General features: G+C 43.6%; 1 protein-coding gene across 2 annotated transcripts in view; it reads right to left on the bottom strand.

The window, feature by feature from the left end:
- The window catches only part of MSRA (methionine sulfoxide reductase A), a 240,116-nt gene that overhangs the window by 68,868 nt on the left and 151,220 nt on the right, over positions 1–20,028 (bottom strand). For both annotated transcript variants that reach the window (XM_060754659.2, XM_060754660.2), the window contains exon 5: positions 7,663–7,769. In XM_060754659.2, the coding sequence (XP_060610642.2) occupies positions 7,663–7,769 (107 nt within the window). The remainder of the gene's footprint in view (positions 1–7,662; positions 7,770–20,028) is intronic.

Genomic DNA, 20,028 nt, shown 5'->3' with positions numbered 1-20,028 from the left:
CATCTGTCAGGGGTGATTTGAATGCAATATTCCTGCTTCTTGGCAGGGGGTTGGACTGGATGGCCCACGAGGTCTCTTCCAACTCTTTGATTCTATGATTCTATGAAATGTTTAGTTTCTCATCAACTTTTGAACATTTTCTGATACTTCCAAATATCATGATGCTGCCCACTTCTGCCTGAAGAAAGGAGACACATGGCCTGCTGTAGAGATGTTCCAAGGCCGCCAGAGGGCAATGAAATGAACCAGGTTCTCCCTCGATCATAATTCTAAATTTCCGCATCTTACAGCAGGCAAGTCATTTATAGCCACTTCCCCCACCCCCTTTTGCTGTAATAAAATGTCATTGAATAATGTGGATGTTTATTTGCTGTGGCAGTTGATACTTAACACCAATTTGCACATTGGGAAGAGATAATGACAAGTTTGGAAGGGGAGGGGGCAGAAACGGTCTCACAAAATATAATTAAACAATTGGAATAGTAAGAAAAGATTACAGCAACACAGAAACAGGGAAGGTGATGGTTAATGCTCCCAGAGAGAAGCCAACGGGCTATTTAGCTTGGATTAGCCAGAGCTCCAAAAGAAGAATCCATTGTATTAATGCCACGGCAGGGCTGAGCCAACTCTGCTGGGGGTGGCCAGAGAAGAGGTCCAGAGCTATGGAGTGGAATCCACGAAAGTTCCTGGCATGAACACAACCTTAACGCGTGCCAATGCCGGCCAAGGTATTTGCGAGTCCTGGCTGGTCCCAGGAATGTCTTGGGTTGGGAGATTGAGAGGCACTGAATCCAAATGTCATGCACCATCCACTAACCCTCCTGGAATGGAAAATGGGTTACCGTGGACCTGCCTGGAGCATGCCACAAGTCGCAGTGCATCATACAAGAGCCAGCATTTTGTGTTTAAGCAAATAGATTCAAATAATAATACTGAAGATTCAGACTGAACAGTCCAACCAACCTCTGGATGCTGCTCAACAGCAGGTTAGACTGCTTTGCAAGGTGGTTATTTATTTATCATGCCAGAAGCAAATTGAGGATACAGTTCTAATATATAAACTTTATTTATTATTTATTTACCATATTTATACCCTGCCCTTTTCACCCCTTAGGGGACTCAGAGTGGCTTATATATATAGGCAGCAATTCGATGCCAACATGAACATTACAACAAATAAAATAAAACATATTTTAACCACTAAGCTGCTGAGCTTGCTGACTGAAAGGTCGGCGGTTCGAATCCAGGGAGTGGGGTGAGCTCCCAATGTTACTCCCAGTTTCTGCCAACCTAGCAGTTTGAAAACATGCAAATGTGAGTAGATCAATAGGTACCATTTCTGCAAGAAGGTAACGGCACTAAATGTAGTCATGTTGGCCACATGACCGTGGAGGCGTCTACAAAGAATGTCAGCTCTTTGGCTTAGAAATGGAGATGAGCACCCTCCTCTTGAGTTGGACATGACTAGCCTTAATGTTTATTTATTTACAGTATTTATATACCAAGGGAAAACTTTTACCTTTACTATATACATTAAAATGATCACTAAAACATATTAACATTAAAACCACTTATTTAAAATCACCGCAAACAAAGTTAGAAACTTGGCATTATGCTAAATTTCCTTGACCAGAAGTTGGTCATTTCGAGTGCCTCTAGTGGCACTGTAAGGAAGTCCTCCACTGTGCATGTGGCAGGGTTCAGACCACACTGTAGTAGGTGGTCTGTGGTTTGCACACTCCACTTTGTAGCCCCATTTTTGAAGGTTGGCTCTGCATTTCGTGGTACCAGAGCGCAGTCTGTTCAGCACCTTCAAATTCAACCAGTCTTCTATGTGTCCAGAAGTGAGTGTCTCATCCGGTATCAGCCATGACTTAAGGTTCTGGGTTTTAGCCTGCCACTTTTGGATTCTCGCTTGCTTAGGTGTTCCTGTGAGCATCTCTGTAGATCTTAGAAAGCTATTTCTTGAATTGGCTGGCATCAGAACAGAGGATGGGCCGAGGATGTCACTGCCTTGGTCCTTTCATTATTGGCTGCTACTTTCCAGTTGTTATCAGGTGGTGCAATACCGGCTAAACAGTATAATTTCTCCAGCAGTGTTGGGCATAGACATCCTTTGATAATGCGGCATGTCTCATTAAAAGCTACATCCACTGTTTTAACATGGTGTGATGTTTTCCACACTGGGCATGTGTATTCAGCAACAGAGTAGCGAAGTGCAAAGGCAGATGTCTTTGCTGTATCTGGTTGTGATCCCCAGGTTGTGCCAGTCAGCTTTCATACAATGTTATTTCAAGTACCAACTTTTTGCTTGATAGTCAAGCAGTGCTTCTTGTAAGTCAGATTAAGGTGGTGGATTAAGCAGAAGTTGGATGGCTACCTATCCAGAACTGTTGGTAATTTGGGAAGATCATAGTACATGAACAGAACGATATGGTGCCTCTTCACATATTTGGGCTCCATGATACTTAAGACTGACAATGATAACCGCCACTTTGAGATGGCCGCAACAGCAAACACTAGTGTCACAATATAGCCCAAGTGGCGATGAACTTGAGATTGGATACTATTTTTAGGGGGTTGATCTAGATGACCATGGGGGTGACTTTCCAGTTTGGTGGTTCTGTTGTTGGGTAAGACTGATATATCAGCCCAACTGTATCCTCTCAATTGGGAAACGAAGCTATGTCCTATGCAGCTAGGCTCCCAGAGGTTTTTGCCTTTGGCCAGAGCTAATCAGGGATGTCTTCCTTTTCCCAGCTTCAATAAACAAGGGTTGCTTTTGCATGGACACACAAATACCCACTCCAGTTTCCATAAACTTTTTCTTCCTGTTTGAAAAGGGGACTGATTTTCTACTACTGAGTGGTGGTGGTTCACAGATAACTTTAAGATGTTCTCACTTATTGAACTTAACTTAATCTATATATATAAAAATGCTCTGTGCGTAATGAGTACCTTAAAAACAAAAGAACCAATGAACGAAATCACACCAAATTTGGCAACAACACAAGGAGTGACCATCACTCAAAAATCTGTGATTTTGTCATTTGGGAGGTGTACTTGCTGGGATTCACCTATAATCAAAGAGCATTCTGAACTCCACCAACGATGGAATTGAACCTAACTTGGTACACAGGATTCCCCTGACCAACAAAAAACACTAGAAGGGTTTGGTGGGCATTGACCTTGAGTTTTGGCGTTGTAATTCACCTACATCTAGAGAGCACTGTGGACTCAAACAATGATGGATCTGGACCAAACTTGGCACAAATACTCAATATGCCCAAATATAAACAGAGATGGAGTTTGGGGAAAATAGACCTTGACATTTGGGAGTTGCAGTTACTGGGATTTATAGTTCACCTATAATCAAGGAGCATTCTGAACCCCACCAACGACAGAATTGGGGCAAACTTCCCACACAGAATCCTCATGATCAACAGAAAATACTGTGTTTTCCCTTCTGACACCCCCTCGCAACCCCCCACCAAGGGTCCCAAACCCCAGGTTGAGAAATGCTGCCTTAAGGCCATCCAGTCCAACTCCCTTCACCATAATCAAGAAAACATAATCAAAGCCCTCCTGACAAAGGGCCATCCAGCCATTCACACACACACACACATGTATATGACAGATGTAGTATCAAAGATTTGAAAGGGGCCCCTAAAGAAGGACAATTATATGTTGCATGTTCCAGAGTAGGCAAACCAGACAATCTCCACATCAACACTGGCAAAGAAACAGCAAGAAATATTGTTTTCCCACAAGCATAAAGACATTACATATATTAGAAACCAACACTTTCTCATTACTTTATTTTCCAGTTCACCAGACTGGGCCACAGCAACACGTGGCAGGGGACCGCTAGTATGTTATATTGCTTCCAAAAAACTTGGACTTCTGATGGGCAGAAACAGTTGGAGAAAACCTCATAGCACTGAATTCCCGTCCTGTGATGCTACATAGGTTGCTCCAGGATGACAACAAAGTATTGCACCCACAAAGTACTGCAGAAAGTGTGGGAGGTGGCAAGATGCAAAGATGGCACCTGTGAGCAGGTAACAATGGTGGTTAGATTTGAAAAAAAGGTACTACTATGTGTGGCTTTGAGATCGAATGTGAGGAAAGAGCAACAGGGAAGCTGTGGACGTTGGCTGAAGAATGGTTGAAGCCCTCACAGCTCAGGCTTCTGCCTCTAAGCAGAGAGGGCCAACCCCTGCTGCTCTCACAGTCACGTTTGACCTCCTATCAGTCAGTCACAGCCCAGTACTTTTCCATCCAAGTTGGCAGCCCAAAACAGACAGACAATGACAGGATTGCCAGCCCCAGTCGGAGCGCACCAGGGGGGAGCCGCTGACACTGAACCGCAGCTTAAGTGGGAGCGAAGGGGGAGTCAAGCCTGCCAGGTGGAAATTGGCGAGTTCAACGTGTTCAGCTCTTCCGAGAGTGCCGCTGGCAGCCTCAGCAATGAAATCCTATTGCCACGGTCCCCTTTTCCACCATTCCTGTCCTTTTAGTATTCAGGAGGGAAAGCGCTTGCAGGGCAGGAAAAGAGGAGGGATAGTTTTCAACCATCTCCAACGTGTTGAATGAAAAACCACACTTAAAGTGAGAAAAAACCAATAATGTAGCTTGACTAGAACTACTTTCAGGCCTCTTGAATGGAGGAAGGAAAGGGTTCATCTTCCACAGATAGTTAAAAGACACATTTGGGGAAGGACGGTAGCTAAGTGGCAGAGAATATGCAATGAATGTAAATGATCCGGGTCCCTATCTTGTCATTTCCAGTAAAAGGGATCACAGAGATTAGGAGATGGCATTTATCCCACATGAGACCCTAGAGCAGTGGTTCTCAAACTGTGGGTCCCCAGATGTTTTGGCCTTCAATTCACAGAAATCCTAACAGTTGATAAAGTGGCTGGGATTTCTGGGAGTTGTAGGCCAATACAACTGGGGACCCACAGGTTGAAAACCACTGCTTTAGAGGGTCCATGATGACATGACAGACCACATTGAACTAGAACCAGTCTGTCTCCATAAATGGAAGCTTCCTATCTTTCTGACAGAGCTGGGAAAAATTATTGTTTTAGGTGGTAGTTCTCGGAATCCATTTGTCAACAAGAATACTGAAGACTATGGAGAAAAAACATCACCCACTTTTCAACCAGGACATTAACCTAAAATGAAACAATTACATCTAAAACAAAGCAAAAAATTCTTCAAAATTATTCTTTTTTAAAAAAAAAATGATGCTGAAAAGGAAACAAGGTAAAGATAACTGTAGGAGAAGTCAACTGTAGGAGCTGCAAGGCCAGGAACAAGCCATGAGAGTAAGGACAAAGATCCATCCAGAGGACAAGTGTTCTTGCCATACATCAAGGGAATCACTGACCACATAAAGAAACCAGATGAAGAAACACAACCTACAAACAATCCACAGACCCTAAGAAAATCCAACAAATGCTACTTTCAACAAAGGACAAGAGGGATCCTCTCACCTTTGCAGTAGTCTCTCGTATACCATGCAGCTGTGGACAAGTCTACGTAGGGACCAACAAACGAATCAAGGAACATGAAAGGCATTGCAGACTAACTCAACCAAAGAAGTCAGCCATAGCAGAGCACCTGATGAACTAACCTGGACACAGCATATTATTTGAGAATGCAGAAATGCTAGACCACTCTCACAACCACCATGTCAGACTACACAGAGAAGCCATCGAAATCCACAAGCATGTGGACAATTTCAACAGAAAGGAGGAAAACATGAAAATGAACTCTAAAATCAGGATAGTAAATAAAGAACAACACTCTGAAAACAGACATGAAACAATCAAGTCCAGCTAACACCTTCCAACAAAGGATTCCCCTGGGCAGCAACCAGCCAGGCCTTGAAGCTGAAAAGCATTGCAATGCTAATCAAGGTGATTAATTGCAACATTCCCACTTGCCTCCAACAGACAAGAGTTCTTTCTCCCACTCCGGACCTTCCACAGATATATAAACTTCCCTTGTTTAGTTTCCAATACACCTCATAATGTCTCAGGGCACCTGACACAGATGTGGGCAAAACGTCAGGAACAGTGCCAAACAGTGCCAAACAGACTCATTCCAGTTTACCAGCTGTTGGGATTTCTGGGAGTTGAAGGCCAAAACATCTGGAGACCCACAGGTTGAGAACCACTGCTCTAGAGTAGGGGTCCTCAAACTAAGGCCCGGGGGCCAGATGCGGCCCTCCAAGATCATTTACCCGGCCCTCTTTCAGGGTCAATCTAAGTCTGAAATGACTTGAAAGCACACAACAACAACAACAACAATAATCCTATCTCATGAGCCAAAAGCAGGCCCACACTTCCCAGTGAAATATAAGTTTATATTTGTTAAAATTATTCTTCATTTTAATTATTGTATTGCTTTTAAGTGTTTTTTTGCACTACAAATAAGATAGGAATTCATTCATTTTTTTTTCAAATTATAATCCAGCCCTCCAACAGTTTGAGGGACCATAACCTGGCCCTCTGTTTAAAAAGTTTGAGGACCCCTGCTCTAGAGAGTAGGTGACTGTATACAGTATTGCTAAACACATGGTGTTGGCAATTTGAGGATGTTCTATGGAGATCTTAGTTCATGAACAGAATGATATTGTGCTTCTTTACCTAACTGGGTCTCAAGATACTTAAGGCTTTGGCAAGGATAACCATCAGTTTCAGCAAAGCTCAACAAAAAATAGTAGTTTTTAAGGAATTGTCACAATATGGCCTAAGTGACAATGAACTTCAAATGTATACTATTGCCAGAGACAACGCATTATCAAAATCTAACCAGGTTGCTATCACAGCATGATTCATTTGGGCACATCTATCCAAGAAAGGTAACAGTTGACACAATAAACCAGTATTTATTGGAGATACTCCTAGGCATAAGTCTCTTTGAGTTTCTAGAAGTAATGACAATGTTAGACTGAGAAATATCCCTAAGTTACACACATCTCCTTCTTCAGAGGAAGAGCAACACAAGTAGAATACCAGCTTCCTCAGTCTAGAGACTATGGCCAAGTCCACCGTGCCACCATTTTGTCAGGATCTGATTTCAGGTCATTGTCTCTCATGCGTCTGTTTGCAACCTCCAGCAAATAACATCTCTACAACCTCATCTAATGCATCTGTACAACCTCGTCTAATAAAAATGACACAAAGAAACAGAGCTTGGGTAGTAGGCCTTTCTGCAGGCAGGAACTTGAAATCTACTGGCTTTGTTGCTCTCTTATTTTGGCCCATAACAGCCAAAGATATATTTAAATGTATGAGAAAAAGAAGCTCGGAAAACATTAAGCAATGTCATGCAAATCCCAGTTTTTACAAGAGAGAGAGATGGCAACATCAAGATGTAGTTCTGGGTGATGAATTCTCATTTCTGTGATGAATGACACCAAAGGAAAAGTATACAGAGGCCAAGGGATCATTGAGTGAAGTGCACTGAAGCTAATAGTATCACAGGAGTCTCCAGGGAACCGAGAAAACCACACTTAAAACTTTTGAGAAACTTTTCAGAAGTGCAGTCTGATGGCAAAAAGAAAAACCTAGCTATGTTTTGTGCCCAAAGTTGGATGTTCGTGGGAAGTTTGGAAGCATTCACCTTATATGGTCTTCTGAAACTTACCTTTTGGAACTCATCTCGAGACTTCAAGGCGGCTTCCATCTGTTGCGGGGAATATGTATAGATGGCGGAGCGATACTGTGTACCAACATCATTCCCTTGCCGCATCCCTAAGGAGACAAAAAGCAGGAAGAGGTGGGTGAGTTGCTGAGCCGTCTGAATGCTCAGGGGGTGTCGATGCACTTAATTTTAGCGCTCTCCTTCTACACATCTAGAAAAGCAAGCCCTTTACGCATTGTGCGCCCACGGCCGACATTTTTGTCAAGTGTGTTTCTCTCTTGCTTAAACAGACATGAAGTGGGGGAAAACTCAATGGATATTATGGTCTGATGACATCACCAGCAGCCAAGTACAGCTGAAAGGCATTAAAGCAAATCAAGTGCGTGATTGCATTATGTGCCGTGTTCTAATTTGGGGAAATCAAGAGGCTTCTAAAATATTTATTTGGCATCACAGAATCACTCAAAGAATGCCCTTGTAAAGAGGCCTTTAAAATCTCTCCGTCTAATGAATGGAGAGCGCTTATCTGAAGAGGTGGCTCCGCACCCTTGCGCAAGCTGGCAAGGTCTCCCTATAATCCCACTCTGCTTTAAATAAAATGAGGGCCCTGTGTTGGCGCATAGAGAGGAATGGCCAAGGTTCATTTGTTGCTTCAGCTGTGGGGAGGAAAGGGGGCTGGGAATGGAGAAAGGTCCGCAATGGAAAAAATTGAATCAAAGTATGGTGAACATGGGTATATTATGACATTCTGTTGTAATTGATCCATGTGGTAAGGCCAAAACAACAACGAAATCTGATGCCACTGTCTTGCTTAACAAAAACAGCACATATTGGGAAAACCAGGAATTTCCACAGGCTTTTGGAAGCATGACCCTTTTGAAGATTAATTGGTATTCACACTATTGGTATATTTATCGTATCAGGAGCAAACCAAACAGTTGTATTGTATTTTTTTTTAAAAAAAAACAACACAAAGTTTGCAAACTTGGCATGTCCTTTGGACAGTAGCTGGCCACTTGGGAGTGCCTCTGGTGTTGCTATAAGAAGGTCCTCCATTGTGCATGTGGCAGGGCGCAGGTTCTACTGTAGTAGGTGCTCTATGGTTGGCTCTTCTCTACACTCGCATGTCATGGACTCCACTTTGTGGCCCATTTTTTGAGGTTGGCTCTGCATCTCGTGGTGCCAGAGCACAGTCTGTTCAGCACCTTCCAAGTCGCCCAGTCTTCTGTGTGCCCAGGAGGAAGTCTCTCATTTGGTATCAGCCATGGGTTGAGGTGGTGGGTTTTAGCCTGCCACTGTTGCACTCTCACTTGCAGAGATACTCACTTCCTGTGAGTATCTCTGTAGATATTAAAAGATATTTCTTGATTTAAGGCATTGGCGTGCTGGCTGATATCTGAACAGGGGATGGGCCAGAGATGTCACTGCCTTGGTCCTTTCACTATTGGTTGCTACTTCCCGGCGGATGGCAGGTGGTGCAATACCGGCTTAACAGTGTAATTTCTCCAGTGTATAAGGGCGCAGACATCCCACGATAATGGGGCATGTCTCATTAAGAGCCAAATCCACTGTTTTACCGTGGTGAGATGTGTTCCACACTGGGCATGCGTACTCAGCAGCAGAGTACATTAACTCAAGGGCGGATGTCTTCACTGTATCTAGTTGTGATCCCCAGGTTGTGCCAGTCAGCTTTCATATGATATTTCATATGACCGGAAGTGATGATGCTATTGTATAATCATAACCTTTTGGAAAGGCATGACCGTGTTAGAGATTGTAACCTTTTGTAAAGTATGAGCTTCCTGAGAAGAGTTAAAAACTCACTTGAGTCAATCTTCTCCTTAGTGGTAAACATCCACTAAGATTCATGCAAGGCAATTTAGGTTTCTCAGCTGTTAGACTGATATCCATGGTTATCTCTTTGAACTGTTAGGAACAAAGATATGCCAATGCACAAAATATGTAGCAGTCCTTCAGAAGTGTTATTTCAGCTGCCCAAAAACATATTCACTTTCCCATAAAATATATGGGTTTTAAATCATGATCTCAAGAGACCAAAAAATAAGTAGTCTTTGTTAAAAGTTAACATAGTTAATTTACTTACAAACTTCATGTATTTAGCATACAGGTACATTTCTAACTGATTTCATGTTAACTGAATAATATATGAAGTGTACTATACATCAACTGTATTTCAACTATAGTCATTTAAAAATTAGTCATTTTCAGGGATGCTTCCAATGACTGTAAGTCCCATATGTCCTGATTTACTGCCATACTGCCATATGTGCCTGCTTTTGCCGAGGGTCTTTGTTTGCAAAAATGCTGATGTGTCGAGAAGGAGCTGCCAAGGACCATTGTCTAATTCTCCTCATCTCAATATGCTAGTGAGCAAAGGTGAGTCTTCAGTTGTTTTTTTTGAAGGAGAGGATGGAAGGGGCCAGCTTTATTTCTTTAGGGAGAAAGTTCCAGAGGTGAGGAGTGACCACTGAAAAGGCCCTTTCTCTCATTCCACCAGCTGCACTTGAGATGGGAGTGGGACCAACAACAGTGCCTTCGCTGACCGCAGCGCCCAAGTTGGTTTGTAGGAGGAGATGTGGTCAGTCAAGTAGTCTGGACCTGAGCCATTTAGGGCTTTAAAGGGAATGACCAGCACTTTTTATTTAGTCCAGAAGGGGACCAACAGCCAGTGGAGCTGCCGTAACATAGGAGTGGATCTCTCCCTGTACGGCGCCCCAGTCAGTAACCTGCCTGCCAATCTCTAGTAGAGGAACATCTGAATGCAACCTCTTATAATTCCATGGTGACGCCTATGTATTTTGTTGTTGTGTGCTTTCAAGTCATTTCCAACTTAAGGTGACTCTAAAGTAAACTTGTAATGGAGTTTTCTTTGCAAAATTTGTTCAGAAGGTGGGTTCCTTTGCCTTCCTCTGAAGCTGAAAGAATGTGACTAGCCCAAAGTCAGCCAGAGAGTTTCCATGACTGAATTGTAACGCAAACACGGGTCTCCAGAGTCACAGTCCAACACTCAAACTGCTGCACCATGCTGGCTCTATACCCTGTATTGTACTTCCATCCCTACACCCAGTCTCAGAAAATTTAAGACTTGTCTCATGCACCCAGCAAAATTATATAATTATAGAGAAGACCATGCAAATACATACAAAAAGGAGAAAGTTCTATTGATTTAGATATACTTCCCCTTTATTTTGCAGTGGTGTTTCTATCAAACTAAATAAGTCTGATACCTCATGCCCATTATGTTTATGTGAGTTCCCCCACAACCCTAGAAATGAGTAATTCTTAGGTTCCACTCCAGTGTATTTGGAGAGTCACAGGTGTATCGTTCCTACCTCTTCCCCATTAGAGACAAGGACCTAAAGGGACCATTTTTAGTCTCTCCATCCACAAAGGATTCCAGTGATAATGGAGACAAATTACTACGATCTGAGGCTCTCCTTGGCATGGTGCGGTGGAACTGTAAAGGGCAGCTCATAGCTCTTACTTTGGTAATAAAACTGTTTCTCTGATTTACAGGTTTCTACGGCTGTCACTCGCCTTCTGATATACTGATCAACCATTTTCGTTCCCCCCACCCAAATCAATATCTGCTGAGTTGAAGCTAATAAAAGTCCTTTCCTGTAGCTCATCATATGATTATTCAGCCAAAGTAATTTGTACCATGTCATTCTGGCTTGATCTCATCTCTCACGGTAACGATTCGGTGAACAGACCTTAAGAGTTGCCAAGGGAAAGGAAAACTCGGAAGAGAAGGTCACCGCATGTTAATGAGTTGGCATTACGGCCAGCCCACTTGCTTGGCAAATGGAGTATAGGCACAGTAACCCCATAGAACAGATTCAGAAACTAACTACCTGGTTGCAGATGCAACCTGAACTTTAAAGAATACATTTGAGGTATTAGTATCCAAGTAGGTTTAGCAATTGGGATACCTTCCTAAGAGTTTAGACAAAAATATGGTGTAGGTTCTGTTGGTTTAAGAAGAGAATCATAGAATCATAGAATTGGAAGAGACCTCATGGGCCATCCAGTCGAACCCCCTGCTAAGGAAAATTGCATTCAAAGCACCCCCGACAGATGGCCATCCAGCCTCTGTTTAAAAGCTTCCAAAGAAGGAGCCTCCACCACACTCCAGGGCAGAGAGTTCCACTGCTGAACGGCTCTCACAGTCAGGACGTTCTTCCTAATGTTCAGATGGAATCTCCTTTCTTGTAGTTTGAAGCCATTGTTCTGTGTCCTAGTCTCCAGGGCAGCAGAAAACAAGCCTGCTCCCTCCTCCCTATGACTTCCTCTCATGTATTTATACATGGCTATCATGTCTCCTCTCAGTCTTCTATTCTTCAGGTTAAACATGCCCCGCTCTTTAAGCCACTCCTCATAGGGCTTGTTCCGCAGACCTTTGATCATTTTAGTCGCCCTCCTCTGGACACATTCCAGCTTGTCAACATCTCCCTTCAATTGTAGTACCCAGAATTGGACACAATATTCCAGGTGTGGTCTAACCAAGGCAGAATAGAGCATGGGTAGAATGACTTCCCTGAATCTAGACATGATGCTCCTCTTGATGCAGGCCAAAATCCCATTGGCTTTTTTTGCTGCTGCATCACATTGTTGGCTCATGTTCAACTTGTTGTCCACGAGGACTCAGAGATCTTTTTCACACATACTGCTCTTGAGCCATGTGTCCCCCATTCTGTATCTTTGTATTTCATATTTCCGGCCTAGGTGGAGTCTCTTGCATTTGTCCCTGCTGAATTTCACTTTGTTAGTTTTGGCCCATCTCTCTAATCTGTTAAGATCACTAAGAGTATTTTCTGTTAAGAATTCAAAATGACAGATGAGAGAGCTGGGCCAAAACTAACAAAATGAATTTCAACGAAGACAAATGAGAGACACTACACTTAGACAGAAAAACAGAAATACAAAGATACAGGACGGATTATGCCTGGCTCGACAACAGTCCACGTGAGAAAGATCTTGGAGTCTTGATGGACAACAAGTTGAACATGAACCAATAATGTGATGCAGCAGCTTTAAAAGCCAATGGGATTTTGGGCTGCATCAAAAGGACTCTGGTGTCCAAATCGCGGGAAGACATTGTGTCTCTCTATTCTGCTTTGGTTAGGCTTCAGCTGGAATACCGTGTCCAATTCTGGGCACGACAGTTCAAAAGAGATATTGACAAGCTGGAAGGTATCCAGAGGAGGACAACTAAATGATCAATGGTCTGAAAACCATGATTCTCTAGGAGGAACATCTTAAAGAGCAGGCTATGTTTAGCCTGCAGAACATAAAGTTGAGGGGAGACATGAGAGCCATATAAAAATATGTGAAAGGGAGTCATAAGGAAGAGGAAGCAGGCTTGTTTTCTGCTGCCCTGGAGACTAGGACTCGGAACAATGGGTTCAAATTACAGGAAAGGAGATTCCACCTGAATATTAGGAAGAACTTCCTGACCATAAAAAGAGCTGCTCAGCAGTGGAACTCTCAGCTTCAGAGTGTGGTGGAAGCTCCTTCCTTAGAAGCTTTTGAACAGAGGCTGGATAGCCATCTGTCTGGGGTGCTTTGATTGTGCTTTTCCTGCATGACAGGGAGTTGGACTAGATAGCTTATGTGGTCTCTTCCAACTCTATTATTCAAAGATACTAAGCCATGAGGAGAGGCAGGTAACAAATAACATGATTATTATGATCATCATCATCATCAAACCATTTTTGAACAAAATGAGTTGACAGTGGTATTTGCATTAACGCTATCTCTTTGCCACATTGTTCATAAAAAGGTGTTAATATCCCAAGCTAAGAGCTATCTTTGCTCTCCAGATGATGCTAGGATTAATTTTCATCATGGAATAATTAGAAGTCTCAATATATTTTTTCACTTTTTAAGTTGTAAGCTGCTGCTACGAAAGAATATACAAAACTGCTTCCTGTGAAATTAAGATAAAATTCGCTCTACTTGCCAATCAGTTTCAGGGCAAATTACAAAGTGTTGGTTTTGAGCTTTAAAGCCTTACATGGTTTGGGTCCAGGTTACCTACAGGATGGCCTTCTCCCATACAATCCATGGCCCCTTTGGACACGGAGGTCCTCTGGAGGATGCTGACCCACAGAAGACCCTTCATTGGACACCCCAAGAAGACTGTGGAAGGACATGCCAGAAGAGACCCGACAGCTAAATGAGCTATCAGAATTTAAGACCCAACTGAAGACCCAGTCAACTTTGAATCAGGAGTTTTGGATTTGCATTCTATTGTCACTATATGTTGGTCTTTGTACCCTGTGTTAGGAATATGTTTTTATAATGGTGTGTCCTGATATAGGTATTGTATTGTATGTATTTTATGTTGTTATGTTTTGACTTTGTTGTATACTGCCTTAAGCCATGAGGAGAGGCGGGTAACAAATAAAATTGTTGTTGTTGTTGCTGCTGCTGTTGTTATTATATCACAATTGGAAAGCACCGGGACTGTGGCACAGCTGGCTGAGTGTCAGCTGCATGAAGATCACTTCTGACCAAAAGGTCATGAGTTCGAAGCCAGACTGGGTCAGAGTGAGCATCTGACCAATTGTGTAGCTTGTTATCGACCTTTGCAACCTGAAAGCCAGTTGCATCTGTCAAGTGGGAAAATTAGGTACCACCTATGTGTGGGGAGGCTAATTTAACTAATTTACAAGGCCATAAAAAGACTTCAGCAAAGCACTACAGCAAAAGCATGCGGGGAATGCGGAAGTACTTCATCAGTGTCACAGATGGACGATGAAAGTGACAGCTCCTCTGGCAGCCAGAAAAGTTAAGAGCTTCGTTTTTGGCCCCTGTTTCTGACTGTCTGTCTATGTCGTGTGTCTTTGGCATTGAATGTTTGCCATATATGTGTACATTGTAATCCGCCCTGAGTCCCCTGCGGGGTGAGAAAAGTGGAATATAAATACTGTAAATAAATAAATAAAGATTTAACAAAAAAATTTAATGTCAGGAGTGACTTGAGAAAATGCAAGTTGCTTCTACTGGGAGAGAATTGGCTATCTCCAAAGACATTGCCCAGGGAATGCACGGATGTGTTACCATCCTGTGGGAGGCTTCTCTCGTGTCCTGCATGAGAAGCTAGAGCTGACAGACAGGAGCTCACCCCGCTCCCCAGATTCGAACCGCTGACCTTTTGGTCAGCAGTCTTGCCAGCCCAAGTGTTTAACCCATTGTGCCACCGGTGATTTAAGTAAGGATTTAAATGAGGGGTTTAAGACTGACACTTCTCCTTGTATCAGTTATTAGAACCAACCACCCTGTTACACTATTGCTTAACAACCTTTTCAGAAAGACAACAGTTGACCAATGTGTTATAGCTACCAGTTTCCTTTTCACAGAGATTTGCAGGATCTGTTCACATATTACTTTTCATGTGGCAAAGCCAACAGAAGGTGATTTTACAACGTAAGTCTCACATCATTCACAGCTTGCCTGTATGTGCTGCCAGGTAATGAGTATTGACCTCCACCACCATATCTACACGGCATAGAAGAGGAGCTGAAAAATTTCTGAATCCTCTGACCTCTCAGTTTTTCAGTCATATCAACAGGGTTCTGACCTAATTTGTACTTGTCCACTTTTTGGGGGGAGCATGCGCCACAAGGCTTCCTTCCAATCTTGGGTGTCATGCATGCTCCTGTTTCCTGCCTCCCTCTCCTGGTGCAAGGCTCCCTCCCAACTGGCTGACCTGCAAGCTTTGCACCAGGAGAGGGAAGTCAGAGTGGGGAGAGTTGAGCACACACACCATCCAAGATCAGAATGTGGCGCATGCAAGGGAAAGCACAGGTGGCGCGCACCACACCCCAATCTCAGATGCTGCGTGTGCTCAACTCTCCCCACTCCGGTTTCCCCTTCTCTCTCCCAGTTTGCCGGAGGTTGGCCAGTTGGCAGGGAGCCTCGAGAGGAATCCCGCAATGAAAGCCTCCTCAGCTCTGGAGGTGGCCTTCCTGGCAGCATTGTTGGCCTGCAATATATAGAACACAGATATCTATTACTAAGATACACAATGTACTGTGTTATTGTTGTTGAAACTTCAAATATGATGTCATATGACAGGTTTATTACTTATAAAACACAATATAGAGGAACAACCTCTCTTAGTCATGGATAAATGTCCATATTCATTTAGATAAACAGAATAGTCCAATCTGTCTGATGATTTAAAGAGTCACTTGTAGACGTTTTGAAGGACTATTTGTGGCATCCAAGATTGTGTCAGAAAAGAGTTCTACACGGTGGCCAGGTTACAACAAGGTATCCCGGGTGTAGTTCCTTGGCTCACAACACAATCTTCTGCAGAAGAACATGTGGTTACTTAATGAAATGACCAGAGATTTGTTTCCTGTTGTAATATTAAGAAGAATTCATTACCTGAAGAAGGTGTTTTCATCACCTACAGTGAAACAAGGAACTACACCCGGGATACCTTGTTGTAACCTGGTCATCGTATAGAACTCTTCTCTGACACAACCTTGGATGCCACAAATAGTCCTTCGAAACATCTGCAAGTGACTCTTTAAGTCATCAGACAGATTGGACTATTCTGTTTATCTAAATGGATATGGGCAATGTTGGGCTGCCCAGCAACTAGTGGGTAATTTGGAGAAGAAAAGGAGGGCATTCTTGGGCTTCAAGGGTTGAGGAAAATAAACACCTGAAGTGAGGGAGAGGAAAGGGGTGTGAGGGATGGACAGAGGAGAAGAGAAGGCACAAAAGGACCTCCATTCTGCTTGCCATCGGAACCTCACTTGAGTATAAGCCAAGGGGAGCCTTTTCTGTCTTAAAAAATGGGATGAAAAGCATGGCTTATACTCAAGTATATACAGTAGTTAGCCCTCCGGATTCAAAGATTTTCCATCCATGGATTCACCGGCCCTTTGAAGGCAACGTTAAGGCTAATGTGGCCTTCAATGAAAACGAGTTTGATCCTCCTGCTTTAACGGATCCAAGAGTGGATGTTCGTGTCCTTTCATCTGGTCAGTGTCTCTTTACGAAAAGCCCTGATACCATTTTTGGGAATCTATCAAGGTTCCAGATGAAAAATGCTTGCAAATATATAAAAGCCAATTCAGTTTATGTAAAGATCTCATCCTTCCCCATTTTTTTAAATATCAAAAGGAAGTAATGGGCTTAGAGCAGAATGCATAATGGCAGCTTAGGCCCGCGCTCCCATTTTATACGGATACAGCTGTTCCTCTTCCCTTCTAAGTAGACACATCTGCTCATTAGAAAAACAATGTCATTTCTAGTGTCTGATTCTAATTATTTGCAGATGATAGAGTCCTTGCGCAGCATCCATAAAAGGCTCAGCCTTTCCCGCCCATTGACAAACAAACAGGCCCTTTCAGGGAAATAGGCTAAGCAGCAGTAAAGACTAAATGTATATAGCGAAATACGTGCGCATGTGAATTTGTTCTTCTAGGGGAAAAGGAACATCTTTGAGTCCTTCCTGCTTGTCTAAAGCCACACAGGATTCAGATTGGTTCCAGAAGCTCATCTTGGTCATTAATTGCTATAACTTTATATCACAGCTGCTGAAATGGGATTATGGGCTTGAAAAGGCCTCTTGAAGGGAACCAAAGAGCTGGGAAGCTTCCATTGCAAGGAAATTGAGAGGTCCTGTGCTGGAGAGTTACGGGACGAAGGTAGATGCATCTTCTGTTGGAATAGAGAGCCAAAGAGCACACGCTGTTGCCATATGCTCTGAAAGAGAGATGCCAAGCCCAAATGGACCACCAGCACTGATGTCTAAAATCTCAGGGTCGGTTCCAGGCATGCTAGATCCAATTGATCCAAATATACACACAGAGAGACTCAAAGGGGAAAGGCAAAAGTTGCACATCGCAAGTGTAGAACCTGACTCAGCCCATAGAAGATGGCTTTGAAAAGCAGCAGATCACAGGAGCTGTCTTCATAGACCTGTCAGCGGCTTATGATACTGTGAACCACCGCCTCCTCCTGAGAAAAATGTATAATATCACAAAGGACTACCACCTCACCCGTCTCATAGGAAACCTGCTACAAAACAGGAGCTTTTTTGTTGAGTTCCAGGGCCAGAGAAGCAAATGACGGAAACAGAAGAACGGCTTGCCTCAGAGGAGTGTGCTCACTCCATCCATGTTCAACATCTACACAAATGACCAGACACTGCCGGAAGGGAAAGAGAGTTTCATCTATGCTGATGATCGTGCCATTACCGCTCAAGCAGGGAGCTTTGAGATGGCAGAACAGAAGCTCTAGGTGCTCTAACTGCCTATTACAGGGAAAACCAACTGATCCCTAATCCATCTAAAACACAGACATGTGCCTTTCACTTAAGAACAGACAAGCATCCCGAGCTCTGAGGATTACCTGGGAAGGAATCCCACTGGAGCATTGCAGCGCACCCAAATACCTGGAAGTCACTCTGGACCGTTCTCTGACCTACAAGAAGCACTTCCTGAACATCAAACAAAAAGTGGGTGCTAGAAACAATATCATACGAAAGCTGACTGGCACAACCTGGGGATCACAACCAGATACAGTGAAGACATCTGCCCTTGCGCTATGCTACTCTGCTGTTGAGTACGCATGCCCAGCGTGGAACACATCTCACTACACTAAAACAGTAGATGTGGCTCTTAATGAGACATGCCGCATTATCACAGGGTGTCTGCGCCCTACACCACTGGAGAAATTACACTGCTTAGCTGGTATTGCACCACCTGACATTCGCCGGGAAGTAGCAGCCAATAGTGAAAGGACCAAGGCAGAGACATCTCCAGCTCATCCCCTGTTTGGGTATCAGCCAGCAGGTCAACGACTTAAATCAAGAAATAGTTTTCTTAGATCTACAGAGACACTCGCTGGAACACCTCAGCAAGCGAGAGTTCAAAAGTGGCAGGCTCAAACCCAGCACCTCAATCCGTGGGTGATACCAGATGAGAGACTCCCCCCTGGGCACACAGAAGACTGGGCGACTTGGAAGGCGCTGAACAGACTGCGCTCTGGCACCACGAGATGCAGAGCCAATCCTAAGAAATGGGGCTACAAAGTTGAATCCACGACATGAGAGTGTGGAGAAGAGCAAACCACTGACCACCTGCTGCAATGCAACCTGAGCTCTGCCACATGAACGATGGAGGACCTTGTTGCAGCAACACCAGAGGCACTCCAAGTGGCCAGATACTGGTCAAAGGACTTTTAATCAGCTACCAAGTTAGCAAAATTTGTGTGTGTGTGTGTTTTTTTTTTACCTGTTTGTTTGTTTTGTTCTGTTAGAAATGTAATACAATGTTCTGGTTGCGGATGACACGATAAATATAAATATAGGGGTTGGTTTATTGCTCTGTTGGGCCAAAGAAAGATGTCAGGGGAATTTTGCCAGATCTGACTTGTCTCACATTACAGATGTTTCTGAACAACAGATATTGCTTCGATTAGTGCAAATGTTGACATGTTGACATGATTACAGTTTGTGACTGGTATGCAATATGGTGGCAAACTTGACAAAGTTTTTTGTTGTGTCCTGTGGGAAAGTTTCTGCCACCTTTTCTTTTCACGAACCCTTCATACAAGCTGGCCAGACTTAATATTATGCCATCTCCGCTCGATAGAGGAATACTCAATGGTCTACCGAGCAACAAGAGGCTTTGCCCCTGTAACACAGGGCAGTTGGACTCCATCCTGCATATTCTTCTGCACTGCCCATTTTACCAGGAACTAAGATCTAGCTTACTACTACAAGTTATAGATTCTTTGAAAAACCATACCAACCCAGACAAATTATTTATGTTTATATAGAAGGACCCTTATAGAGAAGGACAGGCAGTCACCAAGTTATGTTTGTTCTTAAGTTGAATTTGTATATGTCAGAACTTGTGTGTTTTTAAGTGTAACTCTAGCCAAATATATAAAGTGTTCCCTTGCTACTTCGCGATTCACTTACCGCAGACTCGCTGTTTCGCAGGTGCAAGGGAACACTGTACACTCCAGCAGTGACCACGAGGAGGGGGTAAAGAGGGTGAGGGGGCAGCTCTTCCTCTCCCCTCACTCTCTTTACCTCTTTCTTTACCTGCTTCTTGGGCTCTACGACACCTCCACCAAGAGGAGGCAAGAGGCCCAGGCGGAGACGAAGAGGAGGAAGATGAAGATAAAGAGGATGAGGAGGGAAGGGGAGGGAGTGTCCCTATTTCACGGTTTTTCACTTATCACGGGTGGTTCTGGAACGTGAGGGAGGAATGTATATCTTTTAGCTTTGGATAGCATAGCGGTCACCACCCCTGTGGTGCTTGTTTCGCTATCTGAGCCCCTGTTCAGAGGATGTCACCTCACTTTCTGTCC

Source organism: Anolis sagrei, chromosome 1, assembly GCF_037176765.1.
Source record: "Anolis sagrei isolate rAnoSag1 chromosome 1, rAnoSag1.mat, whole genome shotgun sequence".
In the NCBI taxonomy this organism is placed as follows: domain Eukaryota; kingdom Metazoa; phylum Chordata; class Lepidosauria; order Squamata; family Dactyloidae; genus Anolis; species Anolis sagrei.
Note: the sequence above shows the minus strand (reverse complement) of the source record. Positions and strands in the feature narration are given on the sequence as shown.